The sequence below is a fragment of the Oncorhynchus nerka genome, linkage group LG6 (assembly GCF_034236695.1).
Source record: "Oncorhynchus nerka isolate Pitt River linkage group LG6, Oner_Uvic_2.0, whole genome shotgun sequence".
NCBI classification, from domain to species: domain Eukaryota; kingdom Metazoa; phylum Chordata; class Actinopteri; order Salmoniformes; family Salmonidae; genus Oncorhynchus; species Oncorhynchus nerka.
In genome coordinates, this window is record NC_088401.1 from 31,914,496 (window position 1) to 31,932,939 (window position 18,444).

The 18,444-nt window shown below is 44.0% G+C and overlaps 1 protein-coding gene across 2 annotated transcripts in view; it reads right to left on the reverse strand.

Annotated features, from left to right (window-relative positions):
• LOC115130348 (transcriptional repressor NF-X1-like) overlaps positions 1–18,444 on the reverse strand; it is a 29,971-nt gene that overhangs the window by 6,006 nt on the left and 5,521 nt on the right. For both annotated transcript variants that reach the window (XM_029661403.2, XM_029661404.2), the window contains exons 3-13: positions 16,507–17,526; positions 16,130–16,291; positions 13,114–13,191; positions 12,784–12,889; positions 2,970–3,041; positions 2,277–2,416; positions 1,958–2,057; positions 1,603–1,820; positions 1,424–1,521; positions 1,223–1,253; positions 1,029–1,111 (exon numbers count right to left, since the gene is read on the reverse strand). In XM_029661403.2, coding sequence (XP_029517263.1) covers positions 1,029–1,111; positions 1,223–1,253; positions 1,424–1,521; positions 1,603–1,820; positions 1,958–2,057; positions 2,277–2,416; positions 2,970–3,041; positions 12,784–12,889; positions 13,114–13,191; positions 16,130–16,291; positions 16,507–17,526 — 2,108 coding nt within the window. The remainder of the gene's footprint in view (positions 1–1,028; positions 1,112–1,222; positions 1,254–1,423; positions 1,522–1,602; positions 1,821–1,957; positions 2,058–2,276; positions 2,417–2,969; positions 3,042–12,783; positions 12,890–13,113; positions 13,192–16,129; positions 16,292–16,506; positions 17,527–18,444) is intronic.

Consider the following 18,444-nt stretch of genomic DNA (forward strand, 5'->3'; position numbering starts at 1 on the left):
GGATGGTGCCAGGTTTCCTACAGACATGACGCTTGGCATTCAGGCCAGAGTTCAATCTTGGTTTCACCAAATCAGATAATTTTGTTTCTCATGGTCAGAGAGTCTTTAGGTTCCTTTTAGCAAACTCCAACCGGGTTGTCATGTGCCTTTTACTGAGGAGTGACTTCCATCTGACCACTACCATAAAGGCCTGATTGGTGGGGTGCTGCAGAGATGGTTGTCCTTCTGGAAGGTTCTCCCATCTCCACAGAGGAACTCTAGAGTTCTGTCAAAGTGACCATCAGGTTCTAGGACACCTCCCCTCCTCCAATTGCTTAGTTTAACCGGACAGCCAGCTCTAGGAAGAGTCTAGGTGATTCCAAACTTCTTCCATTTAAGAATGATGGAGGCCACTGTGTTCTTGAGGACCTTCAATGCTGCAGACATTTTTTGGTGTCCTTCCCCAGATCTGTGCCTCGACACAATCCTGTCTCGGAGCTCTAAGGACAATTCCTTCAACCTCATGCTTGGTTTTTGCTCTGAAATGTACTGTCAACTGTCGGACCTTATATAGACAGGTGTGTGCCTTTCCAAATCATGTCCAATCAATGGAATTTACGACAGGTGGACTTTAATCAAGTTGTAGAAACATCAAGGATGATCAATGGAAACAGGATGCACCTGAGGTCAATTTCAAGTCTCATAGCAAAAGATCTGAATACTTATGCAAATAAGGTATCCGTTTTTTTTCTTCCTAATACATTTGCAAACATTTCTAAACCTGTTTTCGCTTTCTCATTATAGAGAATTGTGCGTAGATTGCTGAGGATTTTTTAAAATTAATTTTAAAATAAGGCTGTAACGTAACAAAATGTGGAAAAAGTCAAGGGGTCTGAATACTTTCCAAAGGCAATGTATGTCAGTGATTCACCAGTTCAGCTAATTAGAGTATGACTTGTGGCTTTACCTAATGACTGTGTCCTTTCATAACTGGGTGACACACACACACGAACGTGCCGCACTCACGCACACGCCTTTTGGTTACTCACCACACAGCACAGCTCGCCACATTTGTGTCGGCCACAGGAGCGTTTTTTGAGGCAGCGCTTCTCACAAGTAAATATCAGTCCATCTAGAATTGGGAGGAAAGGAAAGAGACTTAAGAGAAGAGTAAAGTACAGGACAGATCTACTTTAACTAAGTACAGTAGCAACACCACCTCAAAGAACGATCAAAATATCACCTTCATTCTGGATGACTGCACAGGGAACATCCTGAAAAAAAATAAAGTCTTCAGTGGTGCTCTTTGGTACAACAGAACTCCACCTCCATTTACAACGATGCGCAGTCTATACAGAACATTGCATTTGAAGAGTTTTACTCAAAATACAAAAACAAAAAAAACACCACCATAGGTATACAGTACTTGTTTTCGAAAACTAACCTTGGTCTTAGAGCCGCATTTGCATTTGATGGTGGAGGTGAGCGAGCAGGGACCACAGCTTCCCTCATGGCACAGCTTCTCACAGATGTGGATCGTCTCTGGAATGACGGGGAGAACAAGTCAACACATTTCATATGCCATAGAGAGGCTATACATGAGGACACAGTGTCTTGTGTTACCGCTGGAGCCGCAGGGCAGAGGCTTGCTGCAGGTCTTGCCACAGGAGGGGATGGGGTCGGAGCAGCCGCGGCGTTCGGGGTAGCCCAGCTCCAGGAGCTTGGCCAGAGCCGTCTGTCCACAGGGGCAGCTCCTTACAAGCCTGGGGGAGCGTGGGCACGGCTTGCACGGCCCAGGGTGGCACACCTGCTCACAGCGGTGGGCCTCACAGTCCAACATCCTAGGATAGGGTGGAGGGGGGGGAGACGTATCACAAATGAATGTATGAATAAGATACAATCGATCTATATCTAGAATATTATTCTCACAGGAGAAAAGTTGTTTCCTAGTAATCTCAAGCTGCTGGTTTGAACTTACTTGCCACATGCTTTCTGACAGCAGAAGTGACCGGAGCCATCAAAGCGGTCTTTATCCGTCCCACAGAGTACCTCCCGAGACACAACACCGCAGTAGCACACTGCGACAGCAGGAAAGAACCGATGAGACAAAACAGAACGCATCAGAGTGAAATCCATCACAGTGGTTAAAACCATGAGCCATCATTACTCATCACAAATTCCTCATTGTCAAGGAATGCCATTTTAACTGTTAAGGACAGAAATGTTTTTGGTCAGATCACATGGTCAGGGAGAACTCCTGGCCCAGAAAAAAGACCTATTGGGAGTGAGTAGCTCACCCTGCTTGACCTGTAGCGGGCAAGGCTGGCACAGTCCGCTGTGGCACACCTGGGTACAGGTGTGTTCGGAACAGTTGAGGGTGGCGCCACACTGCTTGTCACAGTGGATGGCAGTGGCCTGGCCACACCGCATTGGCTGACTGCAGAGAGAAGTATGGAGGTATTTTAACGTGAGTGGAGGCGGGCTCAGGGTTTCTTATACCTGAGTAAGTGACAGGGACATCAAATCAAAATCAAATCAAATGTATTTATATAGCCCTTCTTACATCAGCTGATATCTCAAAGTGCTATACAGAAACCCAGCCTAAAACCACAAACAGCAAGCAATGCAGGTGTAGAAGCACGGTGGCTAGGAAAAACTCCCTAGAAAGGCAGGAACCTAGGAAGAAACCTAGAGAGGAATCAGGAGTATATTTGGCAGCCTAAGCAAAGGCGTGTAAATTAACAGTGGGTTATTATTGTAGAAATGATAAACGGACCTACACATTATCAAATAACTGACCTTTTTCTGGCCTGCAAATCTGTGCGGCCCTCTGCTGAATTTGGAATTCCTGATTAAAGCACTCGAGACAAAATTATTGCCCACCTCTTCCATATATAGTGCACTACCTATGACCAAACCCCTTTGGGCATCATGTAGGGAAAGGGGTGCCGTTTGGGACTCAGACATTAGGTCAGGAGGATATACAGTACCTGGTTCTTCCGCAGGTGCATGCTTTGGTGACAGAAGCAGGACACTGGGGACAAGGTCCTGGGTGACACAAACTGGTGAGACACAACCAAGGATGTAAATTAACATTTTTTCATTTGTAGCAGTGATACTCCCAACATACAACAATTTAGAAGCACCAGAAAATACACTGCTCAAAAAAATAAAGGGAACACTTAAACAACACAATGTAACTCCAAGTCAATTACACTTCTGTGAAATTGAACTGTCCACTTAGAAGCAACACTGATTGACAATAAATTTCACATGCTGTTGTGCAAATGGAATAGACAACAGGTGGAAATTATAGGCAATTAGCAAGACACCCCCAATAAAGGAGTGGTTCTGCAGGTGGTGACCACAGACCACTTCTCAGTTCCTATGCTTCCTGGCTGATGTTTTGGACACTTTTGAATGCTGGCGGTGCTTTCACTCTAGTGGTAGCATGAGACGGAGTCTACAACCCACACAAGTGGCTCAGGTAGTGCAGCTCATCCAGGATGGCACATCAATGCGAGCTGTGGCAAGAAGGTTTGCTGTGTCTGTCAGCGTAGTGTCCAGAGCATGGAGGCGCTACCAGGAGACAGGCCAGTACATCAGGAGACGTGGAGGAGGCCGTAGGAGGGCAACAACCCAGCAGCAGGACCGCTACCTCCGCCTTTGTGCAAGGAGGAGCAGGAGTAGCACTGCCAGAGCCCTGCAAAATGACCTCCAGCAGGCCAAATGTGCATGTGTCTGCTCCATGAGCTCCATGTGTCTGACTCCATGAGGGTGGTATGAGGGCCCGACGTCCACAGGTGGGGGTTGTGCTACAGCCCAACACCGTGCAGGACGTTTGGCATTTTACCAGAGAACACCAAGATTGGCAAATTCGCCACTGGCGCCCTGTGCTCTTCACAGATGAAAGCAGGTTCACACTGAGCACGTGACAGACGTGAGAGTCTGGAGACGCCGTGGAGAACGTTCTGCTGCCTGCAACATCCTCCAGCATGACCGGTTTGGCAGTGGGTCAGTCATGGTGTGGGGTGGTATTTCTTTGGGGGGCCACACAGCCCTCCATATGCTCGCCTGACTACCATTAGGTACCAAGATGAGATCCTCAGACCCCTTGTGAGACCATATGCTGGTGCGGTTGGCCCTGGGTTCCTCCTAATGCAAGACAATGCTAGACCTCATGTGGCTGGAGTGTGTCAGCAGTTCCTGCAAGAGGAAGGCATTGATGCTATGGACTGGCCCGCCCGTTCCCCAGACCTGAATCCAATTGAGCACATCTGGGACATCATGTCTCGCACTACCACCAACGCCACGTTGCACCACAGACTGTCCAGGAGTTGGCGGATGCTTTAGTCCAGGTCTGGGAGGAGATCCCTCAGGAGACCATCCGCCACCTCATCAGGAGCATGCCCAGGCATTGTAGGGAGGTCATACAGGCACGTGGAGGCCACACACACTACTGAGCCTCATTTTGACATTACATCAAAGTTGGATCAACCTGTAGTGTGGTTTTCCACTTTCATTTTGAGTGTGACTCCAAATCCAGACCTCCATGGGTTGATAAATTTGATTTCCATTGATAATTTGTGTGTGATTTTGTTGTCAGCACTTTCAACTATGTAAAGAAAAAAGTATTTAATAAGAATATTTCATTCATTCAGATCTAGGATGTGTTATTTTAGTGTTCCCTTTATTTTTTTGAGCAGTGTATATTATTTTATTGATTGTGCAAGAACGTCAAATAAAAATACAACGCAGAGACAGTATGAGAGGTCAAGAGGACGAGAGTCAATAGAGTACTAACGAACAATGGAAACTGTGTTTTTCGTGTAATAAGGAATTATTGATCAATGGTTCAGAGACATGGGAGGAATATGGTCTTCTGAAATAGGATACTTGTTATTTGGCCATTGGCTAGTTTTATTGCAAGGAATTCTAATTGGTCAACCACAGGCTAGGGCTGGGTTATGAAACTACATGCTGTCCCTTTGTTCTGGGGAGAGAATCACTGGAGAGCATCCCTGAGGACAGGGGAGAATGACCATCTACCTCTCCGTATGATTTGTCCACTTTGAATAAAGCCATTTGCCTCCTATTGATTTGCTTTGGAGTTTGTTATTGAAGAATAACAAATTGCTAACATTTGGTGCCATGACCCGGATTAATTGGTCTCAGCAACAAGAAAAACGTATCAACTGTGTTGATCCAGAAGAAAGAGAAAATGCTGAGCGCAACCCACAAGGGAGTCAACTCTTAATCTCCTGATTGATGGCATAATTGCTGGGTGAGTCTAGACCAATATCATTTTAAAAGAACCAAAATCAGGTTAAAAGAAGCACATGCAATGAGTGATATCTGATGTACAAGAGTTCAAGTCCTTTGTTCTATTACAGACTTCCTTTGTGCTCTCTGAAAAAGGTTTGAGGCCTGTGTCTTTGTTCTCTATTATAGGGGTTCAGGTCCTCTATTAAACGGTTAAAGTATTTTCTTTTTGTGAAACCGTGTTGCATAGAAGTGAGTTGCTAGTTGAGTAGCCATTTTTACACGTGGTTAATAGAAGTCTTCAACAAGCTTTTTGAAGTGAGCATAAGTTATGGGTAGCCAGGCCCTACAGAGACAAATGTGTTCTAGAAGGGGTTTGAGTCCTTAAAAAGGGGTTTTATACATTTAACCTCAATAAATAAACTCAGCAAAAAAAGAAACGTCCTCCCACTGTCAAACTGCGTTTATATTCAGCAAACTTAACATGTGTAAATATTTGTATGAACATAAGTTTCAACAGACAAACTGAACAAGTTCCACAGACATGTGACTAACAGAAATGGAATGTGTCGTCCCAGAACAAAAGGGGGGTCAAAATAAAAAGTCAGTAAGTATCTGGTGTGGCCACCAGCTGCATTAAGTACTGCAGTGCATCTCCTCATGGACTGCACCAAATTTGCCAGTTCTTGCTGTGAGATTTTCTCACTCTTCCACCAAGGCACCTGCAAGTTCCCGGACATTGGCCCTAGCCCTCACCCTCCGATCCAACAGGTCCCAGACGTGCTAAATGGGATTGAGATCCGGGCTCTTCACTGGCTATGGCAGAACACTGACCTTCCTGTCTTGCAGGAAATCACGCACAGAACGAGCAGTATGGCTGGTGCATTGTCATGTTGGAGGGTCATGTCAGGATGAGCCTGCAGGAAGGGTACCACATCTTCCCTGTAACGCACAGCGTTGAGATTGCCTGCAATGACAACAAGCGCAGTCCGATGATGCGGTGACCGTCATGGACTGGGAAGGTCTGACACTCCACCACCAAAAATCGCTCCCACTCCAGAGTACAGGCATCGGTGTAACGCTCATTCTTTCAACGATAAACGCCAATCCGACCATCACCCCTGGTGAGACAAAACCGCGACTCGTCAGTGAAGAGCACCTTTTGCCAGTCTTGTCTGGTTCAGCGACGGTGGGTTTATGCCCCTAGGCGACGTTGTTGCCGGTGATGTCTGGTGAGGACCTGCCTTACAACAGGCCTACAAGCCCTCAGTCCAGCCTCAGCCTATTGTGGACAGTCTGAGCACGGATAGAGCGATTGTGCGTTCCTGGTGTAACTCGGGCAGTTGTTGCCATTCTGTACCTGTCCCACAGGTGTGATGTTCGGATGTACCAATCCTGTGCAGGTGTTGTTACACGTGGTCTGCCACTGCGAGGACTGCTGTCTGTCCTGTCTCCCTGTAGCGCTGTCTTAGGTGTCTCACAGTACAGACATTGCAATTTATTGCCCTGGCCACATCTGCAGTCTTTATGCCTCCTTGTAGCATGCCTAAGGCAAGTTCACATAGATGAGGATGGACCCTGGGCATCTTCCTTTTGGTGTTTTTCAGAGGCAGTAGGAAGGCCTCTTTAATGTCCTAAGTTCTCATAACTGTGACCTTAATTGCCTACCGTCTGTAAGCTACTGGTGTCTTAACAACCGTTCCACAGGTGCATGTTCATTAATTGTTTATGGTTCATTGAACAAACATGGGAAACAGTGTTTAACTTTTTATGGCTGCAGGGGCAGTATTGAGTAGCTTGGATGAAAAGGTGCCCATATCAAACGGCCTGCTCCTCAGTCATAGTTGCTAATATTTGCATATTATTATTAGTATTGGATAGAAAACACTGAAGTTTCTAAAACTGTTTGAATGATGTCTGTGAGTATAACAGAACTCATATTAGCAGGCAAAATCCTGAGTTGAAATCAAAACAGGAAGTCAGAAATCTGAGCTTGTATGTATTCACCAGAGTCCCCAATGAAATCCCCTTGAGATATGATGTTGCACTGCCTAGCGGTTCCACTAGATCAATAGAAATCAACCATCAATATAAATTATAATGAGGCTTCTATGTTGTTGTGGGAGTGAATATATCGGCTGTCCATCAAGCAGCCATTTTGTGATCCCACTTTTTCCTCATGGTAGTCACTTGCGTTCCATGACTCAACGAAGACAAGAAGGAATACTCCGGTTGGAACTTTATTGAAGCTATATGTTAAAAACATCCTAATGATTGATTCTGTACTTAGTTTGAAATGTTTCTTCGAATCTGACACAGCGGTTGCATTAAGGAGAGGTATATCTATAATTCCATGTGTATAACTATATTATCATCTACATTTATGATGAGTATTTCTGTTGAATGATGTGGCTATGCAAAATCACTTGATGTTTTTGGAACTAGTGAATCTAACGTGCCAATGTAAACTCAGATTTTTTTATATAAATATGAACTTTATCAAACAAAACATGCATGTATTGTGTAACATGAAGACCTATGAGTGTCATCTGATGAAGATAATTCAAGGTTAGTGATTAATTGTCTTTATTTCTGGTTTTTGTGAAGGCTATATTTTGCTGAAAATGGCTGTGCTTATTGTGGTTTGGTGGAGACCTAACAATCGTTTGTAGTGCTTTCGCTGAAAAACCTATTTGAAATCGGACACTTTGGTGAGATTAACAATGAAAATAGATTTAAGATTATATAAAACACATGTATGTTTTAGGAATTGTAATTATGAGATTTGTGGTTTGAATTTTGGCGCCCTCTATTTTCACTGGTAGTTATATATCGATCCCAGTATTGCAGCCATAACAGGTTAAAACCCTTTACAATGAAGATGTGAGAAGTTATTTGGATTTTTACGAATTATCTTTGAAAGACCGGGTCCTGAAAAAGGAAACCTTTTTTGCTGAGTTTATATATATATACTATATAACTTTTGAAGTTAATATAATGCCATTGTTAAGTGACAAAATCACTCTGGAAAAGGGTCGAATAGCTCCTCCGGATGTGAGAATAAAAAATATTTTAAATTTAGTCTAGTGATATGAAGAACCATTTCAAAGTAGAGAAGTGTAGGCAAGAGAAAGATATTCCGTCATTGTTGACAAAGATGGAATCTGTCTGATACACAAAAAGCATGGGTCAAAAATACAGAACATATCTAATTCCCTGACAAAGGCACGATGGTCTTTAACTGTAATAGCCGAAGAAAGAGAACTGGATGAGATTTTTTTCTTCTGGAGAATCATGACAGGACATTGCAGAGAGAAAGAAAGTTTGAAAGCTCTTGGGTGAACACATCAAAACCTTGAAAGAAGAAATTCAACAATTACAGGCAAGGGCCGTAAAAACAGACTTGGCTCCAACATGTGGAGGACCATTTGTTTCTTCAATCCACCCTCAGGCTGAGTTGCACAAGGATGATCGGGTTTCAAGCATCTGGTCAGCACTGCCTGGCTTTGGGTCAACAGATACAGACAGCGGTGACGAACGATGTGTTAGGCCATCCAGAACACAAGCTGTAAAAGGTAGTAAAGAGAAACCTCAGGCGACAGCATTCACACATAAATCAGCATCTCCAAAACAGTTGGATGAACGATCAAATACTTTGGAACATCACGGAGAAGTGGGTATGAAAACGTGGGACCATTTGAAGCGTTATAAGAAACTCCACAATCTACATCCTTATGATGGGTTACAGTTACTAGCCTTTGTTTTGAACAACCGTGAACATGGTGTACTTGAATAAAAGGTTTATAGAGCTGTGGGTGGTGAAGAGCAAGAAGTGGCCGATGGATGGAGAGCCATACATGCTTTCCTTAAAGGTCTGACCAATGCAACCACCAAGTGGAGAGAGAAAACCAAATGTGTTCAAAAAACGAAATAACCGTTTGTTGAATTTGAAGAAAAGTTTAGAGCAGAGGTGGTGTGACACAGTGGGTTACCTGACATGGAAGATGAAAATGACCCATTTTTTGGAAGAATTGAGTGTAATCACTCATCAGCTGATGCAATCCATGCAAAAAAACGTTTGTTTCCACAACTAATGACTGGGAGAGAACTACGGCGACGTCATCGACAGGCTAAACCGGATGTTAGAGTTGTACAGGTTCCGAGTGAAACCAACAACATTCAATCAGCAGTAGAGAAACCTGGTGTATGTCATTATTGCAGGTTTTCTGATCACTGGCAACGAAAATGTCGGAAAAGGAAAAGTGAATTTATGAGAAGTGGCCAGGAGAAGCAGGGTCCGTCTAAGGGAAAATGGAATCAAGACAACAGCCCCAATGACACAATGTTGATGCAGAAATTTAAGAAGCTCTCTCCGTCTCAGCAGCAGAGTTTGCTGGATGCTGTGGAGGTAAACTAATGGACTCCCTCTTAGGTCCCATCTGCTGTACATGAAATCGGATGGAATATATGTGAACATGATGGTTAACAACGTTGCAGTAGATTATTTTGAAGATTCGGGTGCTGAAGTCACTGTATTGCACATATCTTATGCAAAACATATGTTCTCAGTACACGGGCAACAAGATGAGAGCAACAGGAGTGGACGACAACATATGAAACAGACCAAACAATTATCAATTTCTATTGGGCCAATGAAGATTGATGCAGGGGTCATTTGAACAACCTGTTAGGCCTTGACTTTATTATGCAACTTGACTCCACATTGAACATTTCTGAAGGGAAGGTGACGTGGCAAATTAAGACAACTGCAGGGATCTACAGTTCAGAACCATAATATTTGGACTATGAAGAAAAATGTGTGTGGAACTCTGGATACAAAACCACTGTGCTGGACAGGTGTTACCCCACCTTGCACAAAACAATATCCCCATTAGCAAGGAAGCTATGGACGCTAATAAAGTAGTGATTAAAGAACTATGGGACATGGGTATAGCTGAAAAGACACCATGTAATCCAGTTCCTCTGATGTATCCTACAGATACCACATTACTTGGACACGACTGTTAAGAGACGGTTTTGGATCAGCTCTCCGATGGGTTTATAGTCATCCGTTGGAAAACCCTGAGTTTCATCTTATACACAGACGGTTCAAGCAGTGTGGAGGTGGGTGTGAGAGGCAGGTTTGGGCATGGGTAGTTACTACAATGGACCCATGTCACTACCAGGCACGTTAGATTTGAGAAAAGCGGACGTTCTCTTTATGGAGTGACAATGCTTAACTATTGCATACAACTCTAAAGCAGTAGGGGAAGCAGAAAGACAAGTAAAAGAGGTGTGGGGAATAACTCCCAAGGGGTGACATGACGTAGTGCCAGGACAGTGGGTGATGTTAAAAACTATGTAAGAGACACATTAGTGCCAAAATGGGAAGGTCCTTATCAAGTTTTGCTCATAGCGAGGTCAGCAGTAACAGTCCAGGGAAAATCACGGCGGATACACTTTACTCATTGCAAGGTTGTCCATTTTGATGACAAAGCGGAGCCTGGAGAATAAAGAACTGCTTGATAAGCAATCTGGGGCCAATCCCGGGTGAAGAAGCAGAGTAAAAATGATCAGAAACTGATAAGCTTCTATGTTGTACACCGCAGTAATCATATTAGGGATATCTTGGTGAAATGTCCAACATTTTCTTGAAAATTGGGACATGCTTACTTAGGGAAATCTATGTGAAATATAAATTTTTCTGGAAAACAGGACGTTACTTCACTTTTTGTTTCCTTCATTACAGATAGGAATCTAGTGTCTTCGGTTCAAGGACTGTACCTGAAATGATACAAGATCACCGGTGAAGTGCAGCCAGTGGAACGGAAGAAGAATTCCTCACGACCGGCAGACTGTCAGAACATTATATTTAATAGTTATCTATGTGGGACTGATACCAGTGTGGAAGAGCTTGTCACTTAAAGGACTTGATGAATGATTACCTTGTCAATAGTACAATTGAATATTGTCTTTTTTGTGTGAGTTTCCTCCTAATACAGGATGTGGTAGGAATCGGGACATCATTATACCCGTTAATACCTATTTTCTTTCATTTTGTTTGAAGTCTGTACTTGCTGTTACAATAAGAAATAATGTACCCTTTGTGTTTTATAGAAAAGCAAGGTGTTTAATGTGAATGACTTCATGCTTACTACTAATGTTTTTTTATACTGCCTATTTTTTCATGTTTTCTAAAAAGACATTAAGTATATATATTTTTGAATGGTCTAGGGGGGAGTGTAGGATAGGATACTTTGGCCATTATATTTATTATTTGGCCATTGGCTAGTTTTATTGCAAGGAATCCTAATTGGTCAACCACAGGCTAGGCCTGGGTTATGAAACTACATGCTGTCCCTTTGTTCTGGGGAGAGAATCACTGGAGAGCATCCCTGAGGACAGGGGAGAATGACCATCTACCTCCCCATATGATTTGTCCTCTTTGAATAAAGCAATTTTCCTCCCACTGATTAACTTTGGAGTAACACAAACTGCCGGGGCGGCAGCGTAGCCTAGTGGTTAGAGCGTTGGACTAGTAACCGGAAGGTTGCAAGTTCAAACCCCCGAGCTGACAAGGTACAAATCTGTCATTCTGCCCCTGAACAGGCAGTTCACTGTTCCTAGGCCATCATTGAAAATAAGTATTTGTTCTTAACTGACTTGCCTAGTTAAATAAAAGGTAAAAAAAAAAAAAAAAAAATTTAACAATTGAGATCGTCTATTGGGTCTATAAATTCTAGATAGTGCACTTGATGCACATTTTGTGCCCTAAAACTATTAAGTAACCCTGTAATTACATTTGTTTATTATAAAAAGCTTAATACATGTCATTGAAATTGCAGTCATTTGTGGAATATTAGGTTTCTACATTGTGTAAAATCACCATTTTCCTATCGAGACGCATTAGTGACAATTGTACACTTTCTTAAGTACATCAAGTTTGAGTGATGACATGAAGGAGACATTCATTAGTATAATCATTGATCTTCTAAAGAAGATTATTTGTTTCTGTGCCCCCCAAATGTTCCGATATAGCCTACTAGTAAAGTTACCAGGTTGCTAGCTAGCTAATGAGGTAACATGACTGAACAAGGTGTAAGCAAAATAGCCACAGAGTGGTTTTAGAATGTCCCGCGACATGGTTTTTGAACGTAAAATGAGGCCCCCACCAATCCGCCATAGGAAGAAAAAAAACATTGCCCCGGGAAAAAGGGTAATATCTTTTGATCTATTTGGGCTAGAAACGTTTCCGCTGTAGTAATGGTAGAACCATGATGCTAACAAATATATGCGCTCTAGGACACTCAGAAACAACGGTAGAGCAAAGCCTAGTCATTACAACAATTTATCTGGGTGATTTGTTTTCTAGGCACTGGTGCACCCAAGCAAAAATATTTAGGAGCATATGCAACCAAAATTGTGTCCAGGGCTCGAAAGTGCAACAACCACAGGGGACACAATCAAGACAACCACTTCATGTTGTAGAACAGCAGATTGTTATGTGGTGGTGGGTTATGCATGTGTTGGGTTGTGGCTCACATGTTACAGGGGTGCTTGCAGTCTGCTCCGCTCCTCTTCTTCCCACACATGTCCCCACAGCTGTGTGGGATCTCACTACGCTGGAACTCTGGGTTGGTCGCTTTGCCTGTCAATCATGGCAGAATAATTAAACAGTACAGGGAACTAACTCCAGAAATCAGGACAAGGACATTGATTCCTACTACTTGTTTATGTGACCTTTACCAGGTTAGTGTCATTGAGATTAATAATTAGCTCTAATACACAAAGCATCTCAAAGAGAGCGAAAGACTAGGGATGCACGACAGGGTAGGAATAATGGCTCAAATTGGCTATTAGCGAATCCCTTACCACAGAAGCACTTGTAGACGTTCGGGGGTTGGAAGACAACATTCTGACAGGCCGGACACCGCCACCCATCATTTGTTTCTGCAAGTGAGAGCAAAGTTTGCATTTCACATAGACCAATGTACAAAGCACTTCATCAGCTAAATGGTGAGTCACAATATATCTTAGGTTGTACTCTAAGTTGTAAAGGACCTCCGCCACCACAGTCTGTTCACACACTGCTATCATCTATCCTGGCAGCCCCCCCGCACCTCTCTGATTCAGAGGGGTTGGGTTAAATGCGGAAGGCACATATCAGTTGAACGTATTCAGTTGTGCAACTAACTAGGTAACCCCCTTCCCTTTCCTGGGGTGGCAGGTAGCCTAGTGGTTAGATGGTTGGACTAGTAACTGAAAAGGTTGAAAGTACGAATCCCCAAGTTGACAAGGTAAAAATCTGTCTTTCTGCCCCTGAACAAGGCAGTTAACCCACTGTTCCTAGGCCGTCATTGAAAATAAGAATTGGTTCTTAACTGACTTGCCTAGTTAAATAAAAGGTCAAATTAAAAATAAATTAAATGTTATTTGTCACATGCGCCAAATACCAAAGGGGTAGTAGACCTTACAGTGAAATGCTTACTTACAAGCCCTTAACCAGCAATGCAGTTAAGAAAAAAAAAAGGTGTTTGATCTTATGAGTAAATAAGTAAAGTAAAATAAAATAAAAATTAAACTACTAATTTGATGGTTGCAGCAATCAATTGGCCCATTAACAATCACCCATATTAGCAAATGTATTTCATTTGAAGCTTCACATTTCTCTGGTATAGGCTACTTATCATAATGAACATTCTCAGCAAAATGCCTGCGATAAGTGATCGTGTTGATAACTTTCGGTTTATCGTCCAAGCTCCACGAGACTGAAAAACAGCTTCTATCTCCAGGCCATCAGACCGTTGAACAGCCATCACTAGACAGCTAACAGTCCGGTACTCTGCCCTGAACCTTGAGATTAATTCCCCATGTATTTAGAGTCATTGAACGCTGGTCACCTCATTCTGTTTTATATACTTTTGTTTACTCATCATGCATGTATATACTGTATTCTCAACATAGCTCATCCTAATATACCTACTGCTGTACATACCATCTTCCTTCCAAATGATATACTGTCTAAACACACCACGTTTTTATATTCTGGATTCTGACACATGCTCACACTAATATCTACTCTTTATTGGTAATTGGACTTGTTCTGTGATTTCTTGTTTAGATTTTGTATTATTTGCGAGACATTCTACTGCACTGTTGGCGCTACTAATATAAGCATTTTGCTGCACCTGCTAGAATGCCTGCAAATCAGTGTAACCGACCAGTAAACGTTTATTAGATTTCTAGATCTCTGCACATTAGCTGACACTGCATGTCACCAAAGGAGTACTCCAAGGCTTGATCCTATGCCCCACGCTCTTCTCAATTTTCAGCAACAACATAACTCAGGCAGTAAGAAGCTCTCATCCATTTATCTGCAGATGATAGTCTTATACACAGCTGGCCCCTCCCCTAATTTTGTGTTAAATTCTCAATAACAAAGCTTTCTTAGTGTCCAACAAGCTTTCTCTACCCTTAACCTAGTTCTGAAAACCTCCAAAACAAAGGGTATGTGGTTTGGTAAGAAGAATGCCCCTCTCCCCACATGTGTGATTACTACATCTGAGGGTTTAGAGCTTGACGTAGTCACCTTATACAACTACTTGGGAGTAGGTCTAGACAGTACACTGTCCTTCGCTCAGCAAATATCAAAGCTACAGGCTATGGTTAAATCTAGACTTGGTTTCCTCTACTGTAATCACTCCTCTTTCACCCCAGCTGCCAAACTAACCACGATTCAGATGACCGACCCACCCATGCTAGATCACGGAGACGATCGGCAGGAAAGGGTGCTCTCGAGCAGTTCTTTCCTATTCAGCCATCACACTTGCCACCAATGCTCATTATAGGACACATCACTTCACTATATACACTCCTCTGTAAACTGGTAATCTATGTATACTCTCACAAGACCCACTAGTTGATGCTTATTTATAAAACCCTCTAAAGCATCACTCCCCCTATCTGAGATACCTACTGCAGCCCTCATCCTCCACATACAACACCTGTTCTGCCAGTCACATTCTGTTAAAGGTCCCCAAAGCGCACACATCCCTGGGTCGCTCCTCTTTTCAGTTTTCTGCAGCAAGCGACTGGAACGAGCTGCAACAAACACTCAAACTGGACAGTTTTATCTCCATTCAAAGACTCAATCATGGACACTCTTATTGACAGTTGTGGCAGCTTTGCATGATGTATTGTTGTCTCTACCTTCTTGCCCTTTGTGCTGTTGTCTGTGCCCAAATGTTTGTACCATGTTTCGTGCTGCTACCATGCTGTTGTCATGCTTTGCTACCATGCAGTGTTGTCATATGTTTTTTATTTAACTAGGTAAGTCAGTAAAGAATATATATATTTTTTTTACAATGACGGCCTACTCCGGCCAAACCCCAACCCGGACAGCGCTGGGCCAATTGTGCGCCGCCCTATGGGACTCCCAATCACAGCCGGTTGTGATACAGCCTGGAATCGAACCAGGTTCTGTAGTGACGCCTCTAGCACAGATGTCGTGCCTTAGACCACTGCGTCACCCATGCTGTGTCGTCTTCGTTCTCTCTTTATGTAGTGTTGTGTCGTCTTATATTTTTAATCCCCCGTCCCCGCAGGAGGCCTTCTTGTAGGCCGTCACTGTAAATAAGAATTTGTTCTTAATCGACTTGCCTAGTTAATTTTTGTAATATCTTAAATATTTAAAATAATGTAAGGTCACTGGGGCCACATTTTTGCTACAGTGATATTGTAGCATCATCAATGTACAGCAGTACCATCTGTCGAGCAGAATTTGCATTCCTGTATTGTCTGTGTGGGGGAAGCATTGTGCCCATCTATGGAAGACTATTGTGTTGAAAGTCATGAATAAATGAAGAGCTGGAGGGACTGTTAGGCCTACCGTCTGCCTGGGAGGCTGGGGAGCGGGCCCACTTCTTGATGCAGTTGAGATGGAAGACGTGGAAGCAGCTGTGGCAGCTCCAGACTGGAGCCATGACTCTGATCACCTCACAGCACACCATGCACTCATACTTCTCCTCAGACAGCTGCTCGATCAGGCAACCTGGACAGATATGGAGGAGAGAGACAAGACCAAAAGCATGACATCTTCTCAAATGGATCCTATTGGACCAGGACCCATAGTAGTGCACTATGTGGGGAATAGGGTGCCATTTGGAACACACACTAACATAACTACTTTCAGAACAAACTCATTCACAATTATTTATTTTTTTACTGTGGGACTTTTTGAAAAACCGTGAAACTTCGCCCTCTCACCTGTCTGAGTCTCCTTGCTCTTGTTGGGCACGTTGTCCCACCTCTTCTGTCCAGGCCTGTGGTCTGAGTTGAGTGTTCTCCTCTGGCCTCTGTCCTGTAGGGGGGTGCGTCTCGCCTGGCCTCTCCCCTGACTCCTCCAGCTGGGCTCCTCTTCAGTGCCAGAGCCCAGTTTATCACGATGGCCAGAGGGGATGTCTCTGGCTCCCCTCTCATGGTCCTTCTCCTGGGGATATTCTTTGATAGGCCCCTGGCGTCGCTTGGGCTCAGGGAATTTCTGTTGAGCGTCGACGTGGGGGTTCCATTCTTCGGGTCTCCGTCCTTTCCGGATTCTGGCCCCCATTTCTGATGGTGGGGTTTCTTCTCTGGGCTCAGCAGGGTCCCAGCCTCCTCCTCCTGTAGCGTGGCTGTCGTGGTTCTCCTGCTTTTCCAGAGAGTGAGGAGGTCCTTTCGCACTCCTCGCACCTCTCTCTTCTCTTCGCGGCTCCTTGCTGAACCGTCGGGGTTTTTCAGGGCGGGTGTCCTGGTGGTCTTCGTGGGCAGGCCCCACCTCTACACTCCAGCCGCCAGGGTCTCCTCGACGCCAGCTAGGCCCGTCTATGGGGGGTGTTCCAGGCCTGTAACCACCACCACCACCACCCAGTCCATGGTGACCCCTAGGTAAGCCAGGGGGACCAGTGTCAACCCCAGGCCTGTTCCACCTTGGAGGCTGGCCCCTTGAGCCCCGGCCCCCTCCCCCACCGTTAGCCCCTCTTCCCCCTCCTCTTCCTCGACCCCTTGATACATCCTCTTGGTGGTAGGGAGGAGGATGGAAATGTACGGGGACCGTTGAATTGTCATGGACATGAGATTGTTTGACCCCATGGTGAAAATGGCCTTGCTGCGGTTGCTGCGGTGCTGGGCCGTAATTATTAGAACCACTCCAGTTACGGTTGTGGCCCTCTCTGTTCCGACCCCTCCTGGATTGCTGCTGGTTACATTTCTGTCGTGCTGAAGTCTCATCTGGATTCAAATCCAGAGAGTCTATGCATAAAAAAAGAAGAAAAAAAGCCTACTTGTTAGTGAGTGGCTTGGCATGAAAGTTGTGAAGCCGCATCATAACTACAGTGTAGACGCAGGCAAGACAGGCTTGACAAGTGACTCCAAAGACAAGACGTTCAACAATGTTGACTTGGGAGTCACGTGCCAAGGCTATGACTATGACAGCTCTGAGTATGAGAGATATTCTCTTCAGGACGGCCTGGACTTTGACACGAGAGCACGTCATCTAGCTAAGTTGGCCTCAACTATCATTACAGAGAATTAAGCAACAATGTTGGCTATTTGTTTGAGATGCTTACTGGCTGACTTTAGACGAGCAAGGCCAGAGCCATTGTAAAAAATAAAATAAAAATTGGGTAGCTGGTTAGCGCATGAGTCAACCAGTACTAGCCTAAGTTATGAAGCTAGTCAGCTTCTCAGGCTAAAGTTCAATAAACATGCAGCTCACATAATGTGGTCACAGCAATGACTGTATATGAAATGGGCCACACTGGCAGAGTAGGGAAGGGAGCAGGGTATAAGCGATATATACTTTGGGGCAAAAAAGTATTTGGTCAGCCACCAATTGTGCAAGTTCTCTCACTTAAAAGGATGAGAGGCCTGTAATTTTCATCATAGGTACACTTCAACTATGACAGACAAAATGAGGGGAAAAAATCCAGAAAATCACATTGTAGGATTTTTAATGAATATATTTGCAAATTATGGTGTAAAATAAGTATTTGGTCACCTACGAACAAGCAAGATTTCTGGCTCTCACAGACCTGTAACTTCTTCTTTAAGAGGCTCCTCTGTCCTCCACTCGTTACCTGTATTAATGGCACCTGTTTCAACTAGTTATCAGTATAAAAGACACCTGTCCACAACCTCAAACAGTCACACTCCAAACTCCACCATGGC